Raw genomic sequence first — 22531 nt, 5'->3', positions numbered from 1 at the left:
AACAGCTGCCTTAAGTTTCAATAGGAGCCAACTGAAAATGCACACCCACCATAATTTTCAGAGGCAAATCTCTCTGCAGTTTATCCGATCTACTGTTTAAATTTCCATACCCAGTCCTCTATCTGCAGTAATAATAACCCGAATTCCATTTAGTGTTCATTTGAGCAGTCAGGATAAAGTCATTTCTTATTATCTCCCCACTGTGTAAAAAACAGCTTGAAGGTAGGAAGTCAGCAAGCATTTTCACCAAAAAGTAATTATTGTAAGTGACATTTTTACTGCTGGCATGCCATAAGGCGAACTGTGCATTCAGAAGGACAAGTTGCTGAAACAAAATGACAGGGTACTCTGTGACATTCTGACAAGAACCCAAACATTATTTAACTGGCGGCTGGTCTGATGCACCACTTTTCATTATGTCCATAGTTTGGGCTTTGAGCCCATGCCAAACCAGGAAATTCTAAGTGCCTCTAAAGACAGACAAGTGTGGGGGGATGGGAGAAAGAAGGGAGAAGACTGGGGCCCGGGAGGGGGTTAGCAAGCAGAGCTGGGGAGCAGCACGGTCCCGGCCTGGCACATGTAAATGTGAATGAGGGAGGAACTCAAGGACAGAGGGAAGGAGAGCAGGGAGAGGCAGAGAGAGAAGATGGAGCCAGAAGGGACAGGAGTCTTGGCAGCTGCGAGTGGCACGATGGTGCCAGGACATGCGGGAGGTTCTGTGGTGCCCGATGCTGGTGTCTTCTACCCAACAGGAGCCCTGGTGGCCTGGATGAACCCTGCCCAGCTCGAGGGCCTTTCCAGCTGACAGTGCTGATAGCTCCATAGCCACAACAGGGTGACCACCAGGCTGGCACGCTTCCCAGCTGAGTTCGGATGTAAAGATTGTGACGGAGACACTAACGCTATGCTGAAACACAGGACTTGATCACATGCTCCCATGGTTCTCCTCTGAAGAAACCTACCACCCGAGGGGTTTTGGCCAAACAGTCTCTTTAGAAATAATTAGGTTCTTTGATTCAAAGGTGGACAGCCATCTAATTTAGTCACAAGTTGGCCAGACCTGTGCTACCCAGGATTGTTAGACCCTCTCACTCCGAACACCAAATCTTTCCTTGGTGGTAGTGACAGCACTAATGGGCTCCTTGCTTCTAAGGCTAACAGCAGACCCTCACGATCCCGTGAGGACTACCATCCTATTTCTATAGTCACTTATCTTGTTAGACACAGCCTATATAAAAACATGGAGGCTTCTGTTTTTGAGTATAAGTGGTATTTTTTTTTTAATTCAGTGAGAAGAGGGGAGGCAGAGACAGACTCCCACATGTACCCTGACTGGAATCTACCTGGCAAGCCTACTAGAGGGTGATGCTCCATTGCTTAGCAACCGAGCTCTTCTTAGCACCGGAGGTAGAGGCCATGGAGCCATCCTCAGTGCCTGGGGTCAACTTGCTCCAATTGAGCCATGGCTGCAGGAGGGGCAGAGAGAGAGAGAGAGCAGCAGATGGGCACTTCTCCTATGTGCCCTGACCAGAAATCGAACCCAGCACATCCACACACTGGGACAACACTCTACCACTGAGCCAGCAGGCCAGGGCCATGAGTAGTATGACTTTAGCAGGAATTTAAAACAAAATATATGGGTGCTTTAATAGATGTCACAGATGTGCAGGAACTTTCCACATCCCCTCCTCCTGCCATGCCACTAGACATTTCCCAGAGGGGACAGAAACAGAAGTAACCTAACAACATAGTAAGGTGTAGTATTCTTGCCCCTCAGCCAGCCTGGGCATGGCCATAAATCGCCAGAAGTCTCAGCAAACCTACCAAATCACTTTTTCCTTTTCTTTTTTGAGAGAGAGAGGGGAAAGGAGACAGGAAAGCATCAATTTGTTGTTTCACTTAGTTGTATCATTGATTGCTCTCTGTGCCCTGACCAGGGCTTGAAATGGCAACATCAAGCTTGTGCCCTTAAGATTGAGTTGGTGCCTTTGGGATCAAGTCAGCATCCTCAGGATTGGCGGTCCTGGACTCAAGTCAGAGAACTTGGGCCTCCAAGGGGACACTCTATTCACTGAAGCACCGGCCAGAGCCCAAATCACTCTTTTTTTTAATCGAAGAGAGTAACCTGAGAAAGGTTGGGGTTGGGGTGGAGTGAAGACCTGGGGAGGAGCCAGAGGGGCTGCATGAGACCCTCTGCTGTCCCAGGAAGGGTAGACATCACCTCTGTTAGCTCTAGTTTCTTTCTATAAAATGGAAGAGCAATGATTTCTCTCCCCTACACACACTAACCCCCTCCCAAGACTGAAGTAAAGCTAGGATGAGATCAAAGCCCTGGTAGACAGTAGGTGCTGGTGTGTGTGAGTGAATGACACATTTTTTTCCCAGTGATTTGAGAGAGATCGAGAGAGAAGGGAGAGAGAGAGAGAGACAAGTATCAACTCATGCCATTTAGTTGTTCATTCATTGGTTGCTCTTGTATGTGCCCAGATGGGGATTGAACCTGTGACGTTGGTGCACTGGGATGAAGCTCTATTCACTGAGCCACTTGGCAAATGCCAACAACACATTTTTAAAAGTCAGACTAAGGAGCTAGCTCTTCTTTGGAAAAGAAAATAATGCAGGAAAAATGGAAGGCAGCAGGAAAAGAGGAAGACTGAATGTGATTCCATAAAAGAAGCCATGGGTGTGTGTCTACAGGAGCTGAGCAGGGCTGTTGAGAACAGGACACTGTGGACGTCACTTGTTCATTGGGTCGCCAGGAGCTGGAGTGAACTCAGAGGCATGTAATACACACAAAGACTTTGTATAGTGACAGATGCCAAAATACTTTATTAACAAAGAAAACTTGCTTAATAAAAGCAAGGTTTCTATTTAACATGTGCCATTTATACTTATCTCCCCAAACTTGACTTCTAAGCCACTCGAAGATAGGGCCTGTGCCTTTCACCCAAAAAGGGAACTTTCTAAGTGCCAGGTGTTAGGGTACAGCAGTGAACCAGGGAGATATCACTAAGCAAAGTGAGATATTACTGTCACAAAGACCCTGCAATGAGGGTTAGGACAAAGATGTACAGGAGGCAGTGGGTGTTCACAGCACGGTCACACTGAAGGGCGAGGCTGGGGCTGGGCACGGGGAGTGCCCCAGCTGGACGTGCAGGCTGTAAACATACAGTACTGTGCATGAAGGAATGACCTGAGGCTTGAGCCAGGGCGGGGGGCTGTGGAAACCGAAAGAGGAAAAATCTGACAGGTGATTAGGAACTAGAAACTGTGTGTGTCTTTGGGATGGGAGAGGAGTGGTAGGAGAGAAAGAGAAGAATCCAGGTAGGCCACTATGCTTCTGGCTTAGGTGACTATGGGCCAGCGGAGCTATCATGGAACAAGGAACGTCAGAAGGAAAGCTGTTCTGGGGAGAAAGGCTGAGCTCAATTTTGAGTGTATTTCATTGCAAGAGGTGATGAACACATGGGTCTGGTGGGAGGTCAGGTGATGGAGGCGGAACACCAAGGGAGGACCCGGGACCGTCTGTGCTTGGCTGGTCACCTTGAACTGGTGTGCAGAACAAGGGTGCAGGAAACACCTGCTGCTGACTGCTGCTGTGAAGTCACTCAAAGACCTATACAGACTTTGGCAACTCCCATTGTAAACCATCATTCTTAGGATTATTTTTCACTTTCCTGTTTTCTCCTCAAACTGGGCAAGTAAACTGGGGACAAATGATCTTAGCAAATCTGCGCAATGTGAGGTGCCGCTGGGGGCCGCTGCCGAGGTGATGTGGTCTCGGGCGTCTGTCCTCGGCCTGAGCACGTGAGACTGCACTCGTGTGGTGGGGCTCCGCACGGGACTCAGGGTGGGAATTTGGTCCCCCTCAGGCTCCATTATTTTTCTTGTGTATCTTTTACAGGCTCTGAAGGAAATATGCACGTCAAAAGGAGAGTTTGGGAAGATTCAAAATTAAATTACAATTCAACTATTGCAGTGAACTCGGTCTGACAAGGTTGTGGAAGTGACACGGTGACAGTTGGCCCTGCGTCAGGAGCACAGCTCACCCTGTTCCCAGCTTTTCTACAGATCCATACTGATTTAGAAATAATGTTTTCAAATTACTTTCAGTAACCTTATTAACAAACCAGCTGTGTGTATGAACACTTATCAATGTGTCCCTGTGCATTAAGAGAAAATGTATGTCATATAAACAGTCTAAATATATATTACTGAGATGGGAAAAAACAAACCCTCTAGTTAAACTGCTTTGCTGTAATCACAGATTAATCACTGCGTGGGCGTGTGCATGCATGTGGCCTGTGCGTGTGTCCCCTCTTCCCTCAGGGTTCTGTTCTGGATCTGGGCAAACCTGCCCGTCCTTTACCAATAGTTCCACTCGCTGGCAGGCAGCTCACACTGCCATTTAAATAGCAGAATTAATTTTCCCAGATTTCTAAGAGTTGGAGGAACTAAGAGGTGGTTTACTTCCTGAGCCTTCTAGGCCTGCAGCTCCGAAACCCTCAACACCACGGCAGACAGCAGGCTCCGAAGTGTCCGTCTGTGCAGAGGCTCCAGCGTCCGCCCCAAGAGCAGCCCGTCCGCTCTCAGTAACACTGCCAGGCAGCCTGGCGTGCGGGCTATGATGGAATGTTCCTTAGAGAGTCCATGGCTGACTACAGCCACGAGCACACTGCTGTGGGGGCTGCTTCCTAGCTTCCCAACAATAGGCAGGTGAGGGAACTCATCTGGCCTTATGTGGGCCCAGGCCATGTGGAGCAGAACCAAGTGGCGTTTTGTTGTCTGCGATGGTATTAGAAAAGCTATTAAGGTACATTATTTTACACATCCTCCCAATCTCTCCATACTGCTTTACTTAATTTGTGATGAAATTGTTGAGAAAGGGTACTTAATGTAGGACAGTCAGTAAAAGTAATTTATCATCTTCCCGCTTCAGTGCTCACGTTATCAGCGAACTCATTTTCTGCATTCATCATGCAATCAGCCTATTATTTGCATATTAATCAGGCAGTGGACCATGAAAGAACTGTATCCCAGCCAAATGCTGCACTATCTCAGGAGAAACACTCAGTAATTATCATACATCAGTGTTATGATGTGGTAATTGATTATAACATCTTTCTGCCGCCCCTGGGGAGCCCCTCTGCTAACCCAGCTCCAGGCACTCCGGACAGATTCTTCTTTTCCTCCCAGAACCAGAGGAACTGCCGCTGTTTTGAGTGCTATTTCTGCAGAGTATTGATCCCCTCTCCCAATTCTGTGAGGTATTTAAACCCAGATTTTTCTAAGAGTTGGAGGAACTAAGAGGTGGTTTACTTCCTGAGCCTTCTAGGCCTGCAGCTCCGAAACCCTCCGCACAAAACTGAGGGCAGCTCAGGTCTAGCCGGGGGAAGGCGTGCCCCCTGGATGCCGGGGTCCTCTCCTCAGCCCTTGCGGCTTGGAGGAGCTGCTCCGGCTTCTGAGAAAGCTCCCCCATCATGTGAGATGCTACAACTTCAGCCTCTCCTCCCTGTGAAGCTGGTACAAAGGCAGTTTGGCTGCTTTATTTAGGTGCCAAATGACAGACTAATTTTGGTCCTCTTGTAAAGGACAAACGCAACATCTGCCAATTCAGACTCTGGCTATATTTAGGAAGGGAAGAACGAAACAAAATCAAGATACAGCCCGTGAGGGAGCCTCCTGGCTGCTCCGATCCATCGGGGTCCCCTCCCCCTCCCTCAAGGGGAGCCTGAGGGTGGCCCAAGGGCCAGTCCATATGGGGTTGAGGGCAAGATCCCGGGCTGGCCTAGGGCCACAGGCAGGCAGGGCAGGACAGCTAAAGGGCAGGGCAATCCTTTAGCAGAGAAAGGACCTCAGGTGTATTTTCCTTGGATTTAGACAGGAAGAGGTTTCAAAGAAGCATGAACCTGCATCATAGGCTACGTGAATTAAACACTCTCTGTTGCAAAACTTAATAGTCTGACTGCCACTGATTCATCGCTGGGTTCTCTCCCACCTTCCCGCCCGGCTCCCCAGAAGAAATACCAGGACGCATCCCAAGGTAACTCAGGTATCTGATTTTTGACTCATTCTTGCTTTTGTCTTAGATTTTTGGCATTTATCCATTTATAATTAAACCCAATTCTGTTCCTTGTTTTGCAACACGGCCTTGACTTCTGAGTGTAGTTTCAGGGACCAACCCTTCACCCACTGTGGCGGGATCAAGTCCTCAGGGCTGAGTGATGACTTGTCTGAACCTGGGTGCCCTGTGACATCTCCATGGTAGTGAGGCCACTGGTCTCAGGACCATGTGTGCATCTCCCACCTCCTTCTTGACTTGGGGCAAATTGCCTTTCATCCCTGAGCCTTGGTTTTCCCAATCCATAGGACGGGGGTGGGGGGAGAGAATCATGCCCACTTACTGATTAAGGAGTGAAGTTCTAAGTGCTGTGAGGGGCACACACATGATGCAGACATGCCGTTTCCTCATTTTATTCCAACCACCTTCTAACAATTAGCTGAGGATTTTTAGGCATTTAAGCTTCTTCATCCTTCCCTAGAACCAAACCAATGAAAACTGAAGTCCTCATTTGCTCCTCTGACCTATTTTTGCCTCTTGTACTAAATGCGCAATGTACTGTAAATTCAGTTTCCCAAAGAAAGTCTAAAAGGGAGAGACAGGAGACGTGTCTAGAGGCCTGTGACTAGGGCCTGCCAGGGCCTCCTCCACAAGGGGAGTTAGGGTGTGCCAGCACGAAAGGTCTGGGGAAAGCAGCTGAGGGAACGGGACCGAGAAGGTGCTGCCACTCCCCCACACCAGGGGCCACCCTTGTATCCAAACAAGGCCCGGGTCTGCGCTCGTCTGCCCCCAAATGGCCGGGCTGATTGATTACCAGCTGCCTCACTCTTACAGCTCAAGAGACTGGGCCCATTGTAAGGAATGGCAGATGGAAGGACAACGTCCACAGGTGGACGGCACTTCAGAGAAGCCAGGAATGGGAGAGCCGCATGCAGGTCCTCCCTGGGTGCTGCCGCCACGCAGCAATGCTTACCCTTGCTCATCTCCGCACAAGGAGTGAGTGGCTGGACTTCTTTTCTGTTTTAAAGCAACAGGCTGACCTTTTGTGTGTGCAGATACATTATTCTACAGACACAAAACAACACACAACGGTTGTGGCTGAAAGAAGCTGCTGCTCTGGAGGCCTTTAGAAACAAACTCATTTAAACCTCCCAGCAGTCTCGGACACAGGTACTTTATTTTTCCTGTTTTATGGAAGAAGCAGAGACCCACAGAGGTCCAGTCACTTGCTCGAGGCCACACGGTCCTAAGTGGCAGAGGCAGGACGAGCCCGTGGCAGTGTGCTCTGCACCTGCTGTGTAATACTGTTGCTCGTGTGTGCTGGCTACCGTAAGACAGTTCATGTTTTACTGTGAAAATCAATCTAAATATCTCTCATTAGTAATTGGTTAAATAAAATATGGATCATATTTTCACTCCATAAGACGCACCTTTTCCCCTCAAAAGTGGAGGGGAAAATTCCCATGCACCTTATCGAGTGAAAAATACGGTATTTTATTAAATATTGTAACACACCATTTGGTTCAGAATATTTTTTTTCTTATTTTCCTCCTTAAAACCCTAGGTGTGTCTTATGGTCAGGTGTGCCTTAGGGAGCGAAAAATACGGTATATCCAGATACAGGAATTCCCTCTAGCTGAAAAAGAGGAAGAAATTCTGGGTTCTGGCCTAATAAAGTCCCCATCATCTATTGCTTGGCGAGAAAAGCAAAGCCCAGCGCCCAGAGCCCTGCATGGGCCCTTCTGTGGGGGACAGACACCTAGCTGCACAGGCCACCTGCGGGAAGCTGAGAACAGGATTGCTTTGGGGGAGCATGACCGTGGCTGGGGGGTAAGGGAGGAAGGTGAGTTGTTTTTTAAAAAGGTGTAAACCCTTTTAAACCTTGCATTTTGTAACCACGGTGCACTTTACTTATTTGGTAAACCCTACAAGTAATAGGAATAAACAGTTAAATAAATCTTGCTCTAACTCTGCTCTTTTTTTGGAGAGGCATAGCGACAAATCCCACTCTCGGAACAGAACTCTGGAGGCTTAGTTAGGCTGGAGCAGCCTTTCCCTGGGATTGCGACGACATGTGCTCCTTTGAGATGAAACACTGAGCAGCCAGCCGTCTCCCTCAGTGCCAGCTGCCCGGGGAAGCCTGTGCGGGGTCTGCAGGTGCAGTGTACCCTGAGGGTGGGTGGACACGGCTTGTCCCACCCGTGTTAGAAGCATGAAAGGGCCTCCACACTTCCTCTGCCCTCCTGTGTTCACGCTACAGGGTGTCAGGATCATGTGAGGCGTCTCCACCACGAATTCCACAGATGCTAGGGATGGCTGCGAGAGCTGACAGGGCAGAGTCCACACACGGGGGACACAGGAAGGCCATCCTGATCGAGCACCTTCCAAAGGAACTTGTGAGAACTGCGCCCTCCCCTCCTGCCCTTGCGGGCCAGGTGCGGGCTGCCCAGGGCGCTGCCTCGCCCTCCTCTGAGGCTGCTCTGGGGGTGCTGGGCTGCACAGCCTGTCTCTCATTGCTTTTGAAGGGTCAGCTAAGCACAACCAAACCCCTTTTTACCCTAGCTCAGCCGAGATAAGGTTAAAATTGTTTAAAAGACATTGATTAAAAATAAATACACAGCACTGTTTCCTATACCATCTTGGCAGACACTGGGAGACGCCTCACTGGTGGCAGAGCAGGTACCACACTGCATCCCAGGCAGGAAAGGACCCTACAAGACCCTGGGGGACATGCCCTAACCCAGGGGTCCCCAAACTTTTTACACAGGGGGCCAGTTCACTGTCCCTCAGACTGTTGGAGGGCCGGACTATAAAAAAAAACTATGAACAAATCCCTATGCACACTGCACATATCTTATTTTAAAGTAAAAAAACAAAACGGGAACAAAGACAATATTTAAAATAAAAGAACAAGTAAATTTCAATCAACAAACTGACAAATATTTCAATGGGAACTATGCTCCTCTCACTGACCACCAATGAAAGAGGTGCCCCTTCCGGAAGTACAGCGGGGGCCGGATAAATGGCCTCAGGGGGCCGCATGTGGCCTGCGGGCCGTAGTTTGGGGACCCCTGCCTTAACCCCTGCCTCAGCTGGGGTCCCAGGCCTCCCTGGTTAGCTCTGGGACACATACAACTCCCGACTCACAGTTTCCTCATCCCTCCCTTGATTTGAACAAGGTCTTTCTCTACATGAAGCTGAAGAACCGCCCTTTGGGCTTTGGGCCACCACAGCACACTGACTAATACCCATCTTTTCCCGTGTAACATCTTTACCCTGTCCTGCAGCCCTAGACAATTTCTCCTTGAACTGTTCAGCTTGCCTGGGGCATAGTCAGCAGCTGTGGGGACCATCTCAGTGTGCCAGAAGTGCCCGCACTCCACACACCAGAGGCCATGCTGTTGCCTGTCAAGTCTTGAGACCCTCGCCTGTACCCTCTACAGTCAAACAGGGGAAGCTCTTTTCTGGTCACAAATTTGGCTCCTGGTGGCAAGGGGTTTCACCTCTGAGCTCCACACACCCTATTCAGCTTCCAGCTTTGGTCCTGTCTTCTCTCTAGAACGGGACTGGTGAGAACTGTGGTGGGCTGCCACCAATCACTGGCTGAAGCCCATGTCCTCTCAAGAAAGAGCCGCCTACAGTGGGAAGGAGTGCTTTGGAGTAAGATGTGGCTTTGGGTCAGCCAATGCCACCAGAGGCAGGTCACAGAAGTTATCTTTTTTTTTTGTGGCAGAGAGATTCAGAGAGAAGAGACAAATAGGGACAGACAGACAGGAAGGGAGAGGGATGAGAAACATTAATTCTTCGTTGCGGCTCCTTAGTTGTTCATTGATTGCTTTCTCATATGTGCCTTGACCATGGGCCTTCAGCAGACCGAGTAACCCCTTGCTCAAGCCAGTAACCTTGGGTCCAAGTTGGTGAGCTTTGCTCAAACAAGATGAGCCCGCGGTCAAGCTGGCGACCTCAGGGTCTCAAACCTGGGTCCTCCACGTCCCAGTCTGAAGCTCTATCCACTGCGCCACTGCTTGGTCAGGCCACAGAGGTTATCTTGAAAGAGCAAGGACCCTCCCTTCTTTCTGCCATTTATACTTTTTCTTACTATATAAACCTTAAGGCAAGCAATAGTGGTGGTATTCTACACAAAGAAAGGATGAAATTCAACCACAATTCATCTTCCTACTGTCACTTTAAAAGAAAAATAAAAGGTTTCTGAATTAGGGGCTTCTAATGTTTTCACCTTTAAAAGTTCCCCCATTGAAGGAACTTTGCATCTGCAGAGTTCTCCACCTAGAATGCTCTCCTCCCTGACTCCTTCACCCTTTGCGGCCCACCCCCTCCTTGGGGCACCCTCAGCACCAGGGCCTATCCGCAGACCCACTGCTACTCATACCAGATAACAGATAACAGATACCAGATAATAGATAATAGGAAGGTAGGTTGTGTCAGAATCCAGAAACCTGTCCTTCCTGACCTCAGAGTAGAAAATTCCATTATGGCATTCTTGATATGTATATCAAGAATATGTATATATATTATATATCCTAATGCAGGCAGGCAGGCAGGCAGGAAGGAAGGAAGGAAAAAGAAAGAAAGAAAAAGAAAGAAAGAAAAAGAAAGAAAGAAAGAAAGAAAGAAAAGAAAAAAAGAAAGAAGAAAGAAATAGGGCACATAGTTCTCCTGACTACCATCTTTAGTGGTACAGAAGGCTGGACCCCTGGCAAAATGATGAACAGCACCCATCTGCTGAAGGAGGGGCTCTTTCTAGTTCACATGCACTTTCCAGAATGTGTTTCTGTTTTTGTCCTGTTGTCTATGGCTATGTATAAGTCAGTTATAGTCAAACGTGTCCTGCTATTCAAAATAAACTAAGGTCAGAATAATTTCTTTCGGAGAGAACCAAGTTACCTTCACTGACTTATGCTGATAAGAGAAAAAAAAAAACCCAACTGAATCCAAGGCTCTGAATGGTGTTTTGCTTGCGTTAGACCGGGGGTCCTCAAACTATGGCCCACGGGCCGCATGCAGCCCCCTGAGGCCATTTATCCGGCTCCTGCCGGACTTCCGGAAGGGGCACCTCTGTCATTGGTGGTCAGTGAGAGGAGCATAGTTCCCATTGAAATACTGGTCAGTTTGTTGATTTAAATTTACTTGATCTTTATTTTAAATATTGTATTTGTTCCCATTTTATTTTTTTACTTTAAGATATGTGCAGTGTGCATAGGGATTTGTTCATAGTTTTTTTTATAGTCCAGGCCTCCAATGGTCTGAGGGACAGTGAACTGGCCCCCTGTGTAAAAAGTTTGGGGACTCCTGTGTTAGTGCTATGGAATTTTCTGGGGGTGCAACTAGCCCCTCCTTTTTCTGTTAGTGCATCCAAATGCCCCACCCTGGTTCAGTCATTAAAATTGAGGAATTGACTGCTTATTCAAGGAAGCTGCATCAAATTCTATTGCTAAGTTCAAAGCACTAAAATCCTGGGCATATTTTCCTGGTCATCTCATGGGCACAAGGCAAAAAAGTCATGGTGCATGTTGAAAGAAACACTGGCCTGTCCCTAAGAAGGGTTGTGGCCACTAGATCTCCTGGCTGTGTAAGGCCATGCACAGCACACAGCCCTGTGGTCATTATCAGAGGGGCACACATGGGACCACCCACTTTAGAGACGGACTGCAGCAGCTGTCTTCTTAAGAGGCAACTGATACTCTGCTGACTGAAAAACAACAACGTGGAGCCATGGAATTCTCCACGGGCAGGGAAGACCTGGAATCCACAGTTCCTGACTGGCATGCTGGGAAAAAGCTGGATAGTTTATGATTAATCTGAGGAGAATGGGCCGTCCTTTGCTTGTACAGCTTGCAATAATCCATCTGAAATTGGGGTGGATGCTTGTTAGCTATGGTAATGAAATGCTCCCATTTAAAAAAGTTACCAAGCTGAGTGTACTGGGTGACGTTCCTCTATCAGATTTCTGTGCGTAATAATTATTCTAAGGTGGCAGCCAGGAGAATCTGTTCCTCTCCCCACACCCCCTCTAGAATTGTCCTTCTTCTTTCTTCCTTAGGGGCAAAAAGATTAATCACACCAAGAACTGTGAATATGAAATGAGCTTTAAGGAATAAAAAAGAAAAAAACCTAATGGTTTACTAAAGGATCATATCTACTTAACTATGTACCTACCTACAAACACCCCTCCCCCCACTCCTTCCCTATAGGTCTATGTTTTCTTCCCTTTAAAAACACTGCTAATGGTAAGCAATAACTGCAGGCCACACTCAGAGAACACAGCCTTGCTAGGCCCCTCCCTCCCCTTCTCTATAAGAGCTTCCTTCGCTTCCCCCGGGTCTACTGCTAAGCAGTGCTCGGAAGCTGCCAGATGATATCTGGGATGGAAGACAAACAAAAGGGAGACTTAAAGAAGCAATCCTCAAAGGGCTAGCTGCAATTCAACCTTCAAATAGGTTTGCCATGCTAGATCAAAGGGACTCTGTATACAACCACCGACCCCCCTTCCCACAACACTGAACACTGGGAATCTGAAAGAAGACAATACAAAAATGTTTGCAAAAAACTAGACTACCAGAAAATATATGATCTGAAGTCTGTCCTTGAGAAACTTGTTTAAAAAAGTTATTTGTGTGATTGGCATAGAATCCCGAATACTTCTTCCTCTTTAAGGTCCCAAGAGCTACCAAGAAAAAGCACAGGTCACTAGCTAAAAATGGCATCAACTTTCCTTAATGCCCAAGGCCATCACCCCAATGCTCAGATCATCAAAGGAGCATTCAGAAATGGTTATAACTACCAGAAGATAAAAAAAATGATGCAACTGAAACTTCAGTTTTGTTTCTCTCTCCTTATCGTAAAAGTGATCAGCAAGTTTGACACAGACATCATTAAGGAAAATGGAGACACTGAGGGGCAACAGACTTGGGCAGAAAGAGGCAGACAGGAATTCTTTAGTGAGGAAAAGAGATTCCTGAGTCAGCAGTTTGCTGTTCAGATGAATGAGGCCATTCCACTCCCGGGCACCTTATCGCCATGGTAACTAAGGACAGCACTATGCATTAGGTCCATACCGTCTCCACAAGAAAACTGTGCTTTTACTGAAGGGCTATGGACAGACGGCAAGTCTTCCAAAGTCCTTCTACACCTGGGAGGCTGCTAAACTGACCTCACTAGTTTGGAGGTCTGGATTCTCAGACACTTGATTGTTTTTCATCGATATTTAGGAAGAAACCAACAAGATTGGAATTACCTTCCAGCAGTCAAACTGCCTTGAGGTAGAGGCCTCATGGAGCCATCACCAAGAGAAAGCATCCTTCTGGGTCTGCAGGCCTCTTAGAAAGGTTCTGAGGTAACCATGGTGAGAACAATGCTGAATGCTTCCTCAAAGACACTGATTTTTAAAGTTGTCTCAGAAGATTCTGGAGTCTCCTATAGTCACTCACCCCAATAATTTACCATCATTATAATTCTACTTTTTGAATCTAAATTCCACATACTGAAAAGCACAACTTCTTTAATTTTTAGAAACACTCTTAAAGATAACACTAATAATAAAAAAATTTCAAACAAGAAAAACTACTAGCCACAATCTTGCCACTGTATAATAATCCTTCTTTCAATTTTGAAACACTTTCTAGATTCTAGAGAAATATTATTGCTTAGCTACCACGATATTTAAAAGTGTGTATTGCCTGACCAGGCGGTGGCGCAGTGGATAGAGTGTCGGACTGGGATGTGGAGGACCCAGGTTCAAGACCCTGAGGTCGCTAGCTTGAGCGCGGGCTCATCTGGTTTGAGCAAGGCTCACCAGCTTGAGCCCAAGGTCGCTGGCTCGAATAAGGGGTAACTCAGTCTGCTGCAGCCCCCCAGTCAAGGCACATATGAGAAATCAATCAATGAATAAGGAGCCACAACAAAGAATTGATGTTTCTCATCTCTCTCCCTTCCTGTCTGTCCCTTACCTGTTCCTCTTTCTGACTCTGTCTCTGCCACAAAAAAAAAAAAAAAAAAAAGTGTGTATTTTTCTAGGATATAAGAAATATTTTTCCATATTTCTCCAGTCACCATAATTATTGTTTCTATTGATGGCTCAATCCATCTCCTGTCTTGCTGAGATGACCGCCGCCACTCACTTCTTTATAGAAACCACTGGAAAGTTCTATAGTGTTCACTATTATCCAGAGGCTCACTGCCTCCTCCTTCCTTTCTCCTCCAATCTGCAGATTCCCCAAGAGTTTTACACCACTTTATTGTATAAAGTAATTTGATATCTTACAAATATCATTTACATTCCTCTTAGGAGCCTGGTGTAGGAGCCTGGTGTGTTTTTCGTAGGTTGCATGAGTGTTCCAGCACGGTAGCGATTACCTACTATACAATAAAAAGCAAAAAAGCCATTCTTCCAAGATTTATTCGGACACGGAGAGGGTTTTGGCATTGATCAGAACTGACCTGGAACTGCAGATTTCCTGTTTTATTTAGAATGGGGGGTTTTGATCTAAGAAACAGTCACATTCTGCCAAGTTCAGTCCTGACTCTGATGGGGCAGCAAATGCTCCCGAGTTTAAGAGAAGGCCAACTTTCTGTGAGAGCAGGAGAGCCAAGGCTGATTTTCCATACGCAACTATGTCCATTATTTTCCCTGATGAATTCTGAATGTGAGCCAGGACTGACTAAGTTCTCCAGTACTTGCGAATTAAATAGGCCAGCCCAGAAATGGAGGGAGGAGGTGGTCCTGATCTTTCTTCAGAGGGACAACCACTCCATTTAGATATCCAGACAAAACCTACAGCTTGGGCAACATACAGCCTTCCAACCTCCATTCTGGTCAAAATCAGAATGGGACACCTAAAACAAAACAAAACAAAACAAAAAACCCAACCGGGAACTTCGCTGCAGTCAATGCGCTCTGGCTGCATCTGTGCGTGGGTTTGGCATCTCGCGGCGGTAGCGGCCGCTGCCGCCCAGCTGTTCCCTCACTACACATGTTTTCCCTCGTAAAACTTCCAGCAGGCTGGCGGGCTTCACGCTCCTCACTTAGCTTTGTTTGTGTTTTCAATGAATCAATGGGATATGGAGACTAATCAAGATGTTTAGAAAAATAAAGGAAAAAAGAGGAACAGCTCATGATGCTGGCTCTTCTTGAAAGCTGAGTGAGACATGGAAGGGGGTCAGGAGCCCGGGCTCGTGGCTGGCTGCACCCTACCGCTGCAGTTAGGGGGCCCCACAGCAGAAGTGCCATCTCGAGGATGTCACAGCTCTCAGATGCTGTTGGCCCAGATCCCAGGCCCTCCACCACTTGGCCCAGGCTGGGTCCTGGCCTCAGCCCCTCTCTGCTGAGTGTCACCGGCTCTCCATCTAGTTGCACACTGAACTGTGCCTTTATTTCCCTCTTGCTTGAAGGCAGCCTTGGATCTTCCAGAGAAACCTGACTGCCCCCTACCATGACCTTACTGGGAAAGCAACACATGCCCATTCCTTGGCACTCCTATCAGTAAAAGCCCTGAGCACAGAATCTGTCCCAGACTCGAACTGCAGCCCCCAGCACCGAACACAGGGCTTCACACTAGAGGCCGACAGACATGAAAGAATGTGGTGAGGAGCAGGAAACGCTGGAGGAACTCTGCACTCAGCTGCTGGCTCTCTCTCCCATCACAAACTACAACCACAAGGAGAGCAGTGTGCCAACAGGATACCCAGCTCCCAATCCAGAACAAGGGATCCCTTGAGTCTCCTGCTCCCGCTCCAGACCAGAGGACAGGAAAGCATATATGGCAAAAGGAATCGGGTAGTTACCTGAGCTCACACAGCCCTGCTGCAGGGGGTCCTGTAGTGACGTCACAGAGTGGAGGACTAGATAAGAAAAAGAAATACAATTAAATAAGGAAAAAAGCCCGAGGGTTTAAAGCTTCCTCAGTGCAGCACAGGAAGGAACAGCATAAGGTCCCACAGGCCTATGGGAGGGTTCCTCACTCCTTGTGGGGAAGGGCCAGAATGCGGTGTCCCCACAGGCGGGGAGAGAGCTGCTGGCAGAAGGTCCCCCTGGCTGGGAAACAGGCAGAAGCTGTTGCCTGTGATCTGGTTCACCTCTGTGCCTTTGACTGATTTTCTTTCTTGATTCCCTGATTTAGCGGCTTGACTTTTACCTATATTTATGTATAAACAGCATTTTCTTAATTGGTAACTCATTTTCTGCTGCTCATAAAATTAGCTAGGCACAATCTTCTCTCTCCTAAAAACTAAAGTTGGTCCCATGGCAACAGGTGGTGGAGGAAGGGGGGCAGTTCTCAGCCTCCAGTGCCATGTGACTGGCTGCCTCCCTACACAGATGCCCCTCTTCCCTCCCCGCAGAAGCCTGGGGGTGCCCTCACCTGGCCCCTGCTGCTGTCCTTGGACCGGCAGGACGCCCTGGCCCAGCTCGCCGTTTAGCCAGAGCTGCATCCTGATGAAGGGTTCGCGGCCTTTCTGGGTCAGCTTGCTCCATGGCTTTGGCCGGGACAGCATGTCACTGACACTGCCCTGGGACAGGCCCAGCACCTGGAGTGGCAGACAGAGACCACTGCATCAGTGCCCAGGGTTGAGTGTGAGGCTGCAAAATGCTTCAGTGATATGCACAAAACATGCGGGAGGTGTGACAGACAGAGGACACAAAGAGGGAGCGCTTCTGGGCGGAGCAGAGAACCACTGTCTGGAGGATGGTGACAGCCTGAGGTGGGGGATAAGCTTTCAAGGTCACCGGTGGGCTGACGTCCTGGCATGAGGAGCCATAGTTATAGTCACAGCTTTCAGCTTCCAGGGAGAGGCAGGCTGGGAAAGAGAGGGGTGGGGTCTCGATCTTGCCAAGGTTGTGGGGTCGTTGTCTTGACAACCCAAGAGGAAACATTGAAACCATCTTGCTCTTTGCCTGGTGGCGCCAGGAAAGGCTAAGGAGCTGGAGCCAAGGACCCCTTTAGACTCAGAAGCAACGGATACTGGTGAGATGTTGGAAGCCAGTCTCCTTTGCTGGTGCTGGGCCAAGTTGGCATTTAGAAAGATTGGCTTTCTCTGATCACATCCTGCTCTACGGTGGGGGCCCAGAGGTGACTGGTGAAAATGGGGGAGCCAGTCTGGGAATAAAACTTACTGCAGACGATCGACAACTCACACATACATTCCCAAGTTTTCTTATGCTCACATATGGACATACATATGTATGGGCACAAACACCCCCCACAGGACACAGATGCAGCCCAGAGATATTTAGGGGCTGCATCCGATCACTCTTTTGAAAAGTTCTCAAGTTCCAGAATAAACTGCACGCATGGGCCAAACAAGTTCAACACTATTAAGTCTGCTAAATTTAAGGCATGAGCACAAATGTCTATTTAAATGTTCTCAAATGATATTTTTACAACATTGAACTAGAAATTTCAAGGGATTTTAGATTCTCATCCTCATTTCTATTCCCCCCATCACCTTTTGCAAAATCAGGACAAAGAGATCACAATCATATATTGCAAGGATTCAGAGCACAGCACACTGCAAACATTGAACTAAAGGCAGGGCAGTGTGGACGCAGTGGGGGGAGGGGTGCGCCTTGGTGGCCACTGCTGACCCGGCCACATGCCCCTCAGGGAGCTGCCTCTGAGTGCAATGGAGCGCTTCTCATTGCACTCAGCATTCACTACTTAATCTAAAACGATCCTGGGGTATTATATTTATTATACGTCTATTTTACAGGCCTGGTAAATCCCTGTTATCCAGAATCTCGTTACCAGGAAGTACCAAGGACAGAAAGGGCCTGGGAGCCACCTCTAGGGGTGCATTTCTGGGCAAGCCCCTTCCCCGCTGTTTGGACAATACCCAAGTACCTTCTGAATTATGAGAAAGGTACAACTATGCTTTATATAGCCTTTGTGTCTCTGCACATTGATCCTCTCTCTATGGGATTAGATCTTTTTTTGGTCAAAACAGCTTGCAGAGTTGCCTTGGGCTTCACTCGACAGCAGAGGCAGGACTCAAATTCAGTTAGCTGCCAGTCTCAGTTAGTTACCGGTAACTTCCCTGTGCCTTGTTTCCTTAGCTATTAAGTGGCAACTTTACCATCCGCCTCATAGTGAGCCTGAGTGGTCTAAAGGAGCACTGTGGATGAGAGGATCTAGCCCAGAACCTGGTCCCCAACTGGGCTGCAGCAAATGGAACATTCACCAGTCAGCCCTTCAAGAAGTTTGGGAGTGGATGACCCATTATGCTCTTTGGTTAAATCAATGGGTAATGGCACTGTCCTTCAGATACGTAGTTCTAAGCAAGGAAAAGAGATGGGAAAAACCAAGCCCCAAAATTGAACCCCTTACCTTCTCCCCGAAGATCCTTTGACAAATGCCATTCTTGGCCAGCTTTTCTTTCACCTGTCGGGTGAGCTCGATGGTGTCCACCTCCTGGTACATGTAGATCTCATACTGCTCAGGTGTCAGCGGGGGGACGGAGGGCTTGGTGGGCTTGGACAGGGGAACGATTGGGGAAGAAGGCAGAGGGCTGTTTTGGGGCGTCTCGCTGCGGCTGGCTCCGGTCAGGCTCAGCTCTGAGCTCTGCGAATAAGGTGACTCGGCGCTGGGCCACTCTTTCCAGTACTCCGAGGAGGAGGAGGGTCCCTGGAGCTGGCTGCGCTCGGCCCGCCCCTGGCTGCCGCCGCCTTTTTCTTTCCCACTGCTGGCTTCTTCGACTTTCGTTTCCTCGGAAGGAGTGTTGCTCTTCCTCTCCGGCTGCACAGTGCTCCACCAGTGGTCCTTCCACCCGCCGCTGCGGCCCAACTCGTTCTTCACGTGCCGCAGGACGCCCTGCGCAGAGTCGGCTGCTCCCTGGAGGTCCAGCCCAGGTGCGTCCTGGGACTCCTTTTTGAGGGCTGGGGGGTTGGGCAGCGTGGAGGTGCTGGAATCGGGGGCAGAGGAGGGCTTCTTCAAGGAGATGGCAAGAGGAGAGTAGCTGGACACCGAGGACATGGGTGAGGTGGATATTAACTTGGGGGTCAGAATGGCAATGTCAGTTTGTGACAATGGCGTTTGTTTTAAGGCGGGGTCAAGGGCGGCTTGCTGGGCCTCCATTTCTCGGCGGGCTTGCTGCAGGATGGAGCGGATGGCGTCGTCGGAGTTTCCGCTGCTGGACGTGGAAGAAGGCTGGGCTGGCTCTGCTGCATGGAGCAAACACAGACGTTAGTTGGTGGCTGAAGCACCACCTCTGGTGGGCACATGCTTCTTTTATTCCACTTCTTTCTCCACTGACCTACTACTGGTCCTGTCTGGTTGGCTCAGCGTCCCCTGGCATGTGTAAGTCCTTGTTAGATTCCGGCCAGGGAACACAGGAGAAACGACCATCTGCTTCTCCCCACCCTCCTCCTCTTCCCACATCTATGGTTCGAATGAGTCCAGCAAGTTGGCCCCTGGGGCTGAGTATGGCTCCATGGCCTATTCTCAGGTGCTAAAATACCTCGGTTGCCAAGCAACAGATCCACACCCCAGATGGGCAGGGCATCACCCCATAGAGGGCTTGCCAGGTAGACCTACCACAAACTGCGGATTATTTGGGAGAACAGCACAGCTCTATTTGTCCAACATGCCCCCACATCAGTGAGGAAACATTCAAGCATCTTGTCTAAGCAGTGATAAGAGGACTAACACTACTGCTCTGTGACACCCACCCTCTGCCTCGATTACCAACAGAAACAATTTGTTATCACTGAGTATGATAAGAGGGAGGAAGTATGCAAATACTCAGTAATACCCATCTGGACCTCCTTTTCTTGATGATTCTTGTGTGCTACAGTCCAAAATCCTAGTGATTTTGTCAAACGTTAGAAACATAGTTTCTGTTAACAGTGGTGATGAGAGAAGAGTCTCCCAGGGTAAGTGATGGTGTCTGGGTGATTCCCTTCTGGGTGGTGACTGTTGTGGCCAGCAACCCTGAGCCCCCACAATGGGGGACAATGGGCAGGGTCCCAGGGCTGTGACCCCAGGGGAGCCACAAGGCATCACTGGGCCTCAGGATTTCCATCTGTAAACCTGGGATGGGTAACAGCCTACATCAAGGATTCTTAATCAGGGCTGTGCACCAGAACCACCCACTGAGCTTATTAAGATGCATAAGCCCAGGCCCCAGCAATGGAGCGTCTGATTGGGAAGCAAGTGTGGGATGGACCAGAACCTGCATTTTCAGTCAGCTCCCAGGTAAGTGTGCAGTGAGGCCCTGGCTGAGAGGTTCTGAGCTGACTGCTCCCTCTGGCTGTGCCAGCTCTGTAATGTGCCTTCATATCTGGGGGAGGAAATCGTACAAACTGGCTCTTCTCCTTTAAACGAGGCTGAAAAATGCCTCAAACAACAGTGACAACCTATAATGTGTCCTGAGGACTTGACTTCACTGGTTATCAGAAGGTCCTCCCTCTCCAACTCACATGACTCGCACAGCATCCTTGGGGTGCAGGCAGTACCCCTCCACCCTGCAGAAGGAGAAACTGCGCTTGGGAGGGAAAAGGTGATACACTTTGAGGTGGGCCTTTCCCCTCTCAATTTGGGGGTATCTCCTACCCTGACAGGGGTGCCCTGCCAGGCTTTCTGTTTGTTCAGCCACCCAAGGAGGGACTGGCTTCAACCTCAACTCTAGCCTTGAGGGTAAGAACCACACCAAATTGAAAGCTCCCTCTAGTATCAGGTTTGCTCCTCCAGAGCTGTTTCCTACCCTCTGGGATCTCTGGAAGGAGGCAGATGGCAACACAGAAGAAAGTGATGGGACAAGAGATGAGAGATCAGGGTTTCCATTCAGGGCCTACCAGTTAATGGGTATGTACAAATTATTCTAACTTTTAGTATATTAATCAGGAATAAGAGGATAACAAAACGTATCTTCCAGGGTTGTTGTGAGGAACTAGTTTGAAAGCCTAGTTTAAAGTAGGTAAAAATGCCCAGCCCAGGTTTACTTCCCAGAAGGGAGAATTGAGCTCATCCGTGAACAAGCAACATGGGAGAGGGAGGCCTGGGCAGGGGACCAGTGACCAAGGGAGCGACCCGATGGTGGTTCAACCTCAGCTGCCACAGCTGCCTGAAGCTAGGCCTGGCAGGGGCCCTGGAGTGGGTTCACGGAGGGGTTCTTCTGCAGAGCAGGGCTGCGTGAAGATAGGGCAGGAATGTGCAGAAACCAGGAAGAGAACTCGGGCACTCAGTTCCCTCTCCTTTTGGTCTGAGCTGAACCTGTGGCAAGGGGCGCTTCTCAACCAGAGCCAACCAGAGAAGCACCGACATGCCTCTTAGGGAAGGCAGCTCTCGGGGAGCCTGGGGCCAATTCCCGAGGCAGACTAATTGCAGAGGTGGACATCCACCCATTAAAACTTCCTGCTCCTTCCTAGCAACATTCATTCCCCAGAACAGCTGTTATGAATTCACTTTTCACCCATTCTTTTTCAGTAGTGCTTGGTTAAGTATATATGCAAATAACAAAAGGCTATATTGCACTGAAAAAATTTTTTTTAATACAAATTACTGGCTAATGTTAAGCCAAGGAGATCTTAGGCCATGGGTACATTCTTGAGTCAATGCTTGAGAATGACATTACATAAAGAATGGTAACTGTCACAAAATACGTATCACACAGACCTAATCCCTCTGCACATGCCTAAATGCTTGACACACATTCTATTATTATTTTTTAAATAAAAACTACTGCTAACCAGAATGCCCGTGACACTATTGTAAATTAAGTCTGGAAGACAGTAGTCAAAGAAGTGGAGTCCATACCAGTTTTCTGTACTTGCAGCTCCCTTTTGGCTTGTTCCAGGATGGACTTAATTGCTTCATCAGATCCAGTCTCTGAGGCTCGGATCCGGGTGGTGATGTTACCTGCAAGGAGAAGCCACACCAATGACATCAAACCCACACTTGGATCAAAACCAGTGCTACACAAAGATGTCATTTTGATAAATAGCTCTCACAGGAGTTGAGGCCAGTGACACTAAGAAGGCAGGCGTGGCCTCCCATTTACCTGTCCCTGCTATGAGTGCAACTTCACAGCAGGTACCATGACCCTGTGCAGGAAGGGCTTCCTGCTGAACTACCTGGCATTAAATGTTATTCGGCCAGTAGGACAAGCTCTCCCATTTACCCAAGCTGGACACCCATGGGTTGGGACCAGGGAGAGCAAATTGTTTAATCTGGTATAAAAAAAGATGAAGGATTAAAAGGAACGGTTTTCATGAGTCATTTAAAAGCAACTCTAACAACTGCTTTGGTGTGGGGTTACGATCAAGGTTCTTTATGTGTATTTGAGGCTGGTATCCCAAAAGGAAAAATGGAGAAGGGTAAAGGGTTGAGGCTGATTACCTATCAATCATTTGGATGTACAAGGTGAAGAGGCTGAAAGTTTGACTTAAAATGTTCGGCTTTGTTATCAAATATTGTCTTTTAAAAATGAATGAATAAGAGAGAAGCCTACAGAAATCCCTAA

General features: G+C 48.4%; 1 protein-coding gene across 6 annotated transcripts in view; it reads right to left on the bottom strand.

The window, feature by feature from the left end:
* The window catches only part of CUX1 (cut like homeobox 1), a 375210-nt gene that overhangs the window by 50216 nt on the left and 302463 nt on the right, over window positions 1-22531 (bottom strand). For 4 of the 6 annotated variants that reach the window (XM_066382339.1, XM_066382340.1, XM_066382341.1 and 1 more), the window contains 4 exons: window positions 21826-21927; window positions 18400-19232; window positions 16438-16603; window positions 15863-15919 (listed from right to left, as the gene is read on the bottom strand). The exons of the other annotated variants lie outside the window; for them this stretch is intronic. In XM_066382339.1, the coding sequence (XP_066238436.1) occupies window positions 15863-15919; window positions 16438-16603; window positions 18400-19232; window positions 21826-21927 (1158 nt within the window). The remainder of the gene's footprint in view (window positions 1-15862; window positions 15920-16437; window positions 16604-18399; window positions 19233-21825; window positions 21928-22531) is intronic. 6 annotated transcript variants of the gene reach the window in all.

The sequence above is a fragment of the Saccopteryx leptura genome, chromosome 4, assembly GCF_036850995.1.
Source record: "Saccopteryx leptura isolate mSacLep1 chromosome 4, mSacLep1_pri_phased_curated, whole genome shotgun sequence".
NCBI lineage: Eukaryota > Metazoa > Chordata > Mammalia > Chiroptera > Emballonuridae > Saccopteryx > Saccopteryx leptura.
This window is presented reverse-complemented; position numbering and strand designations above follow the sequence as displayed.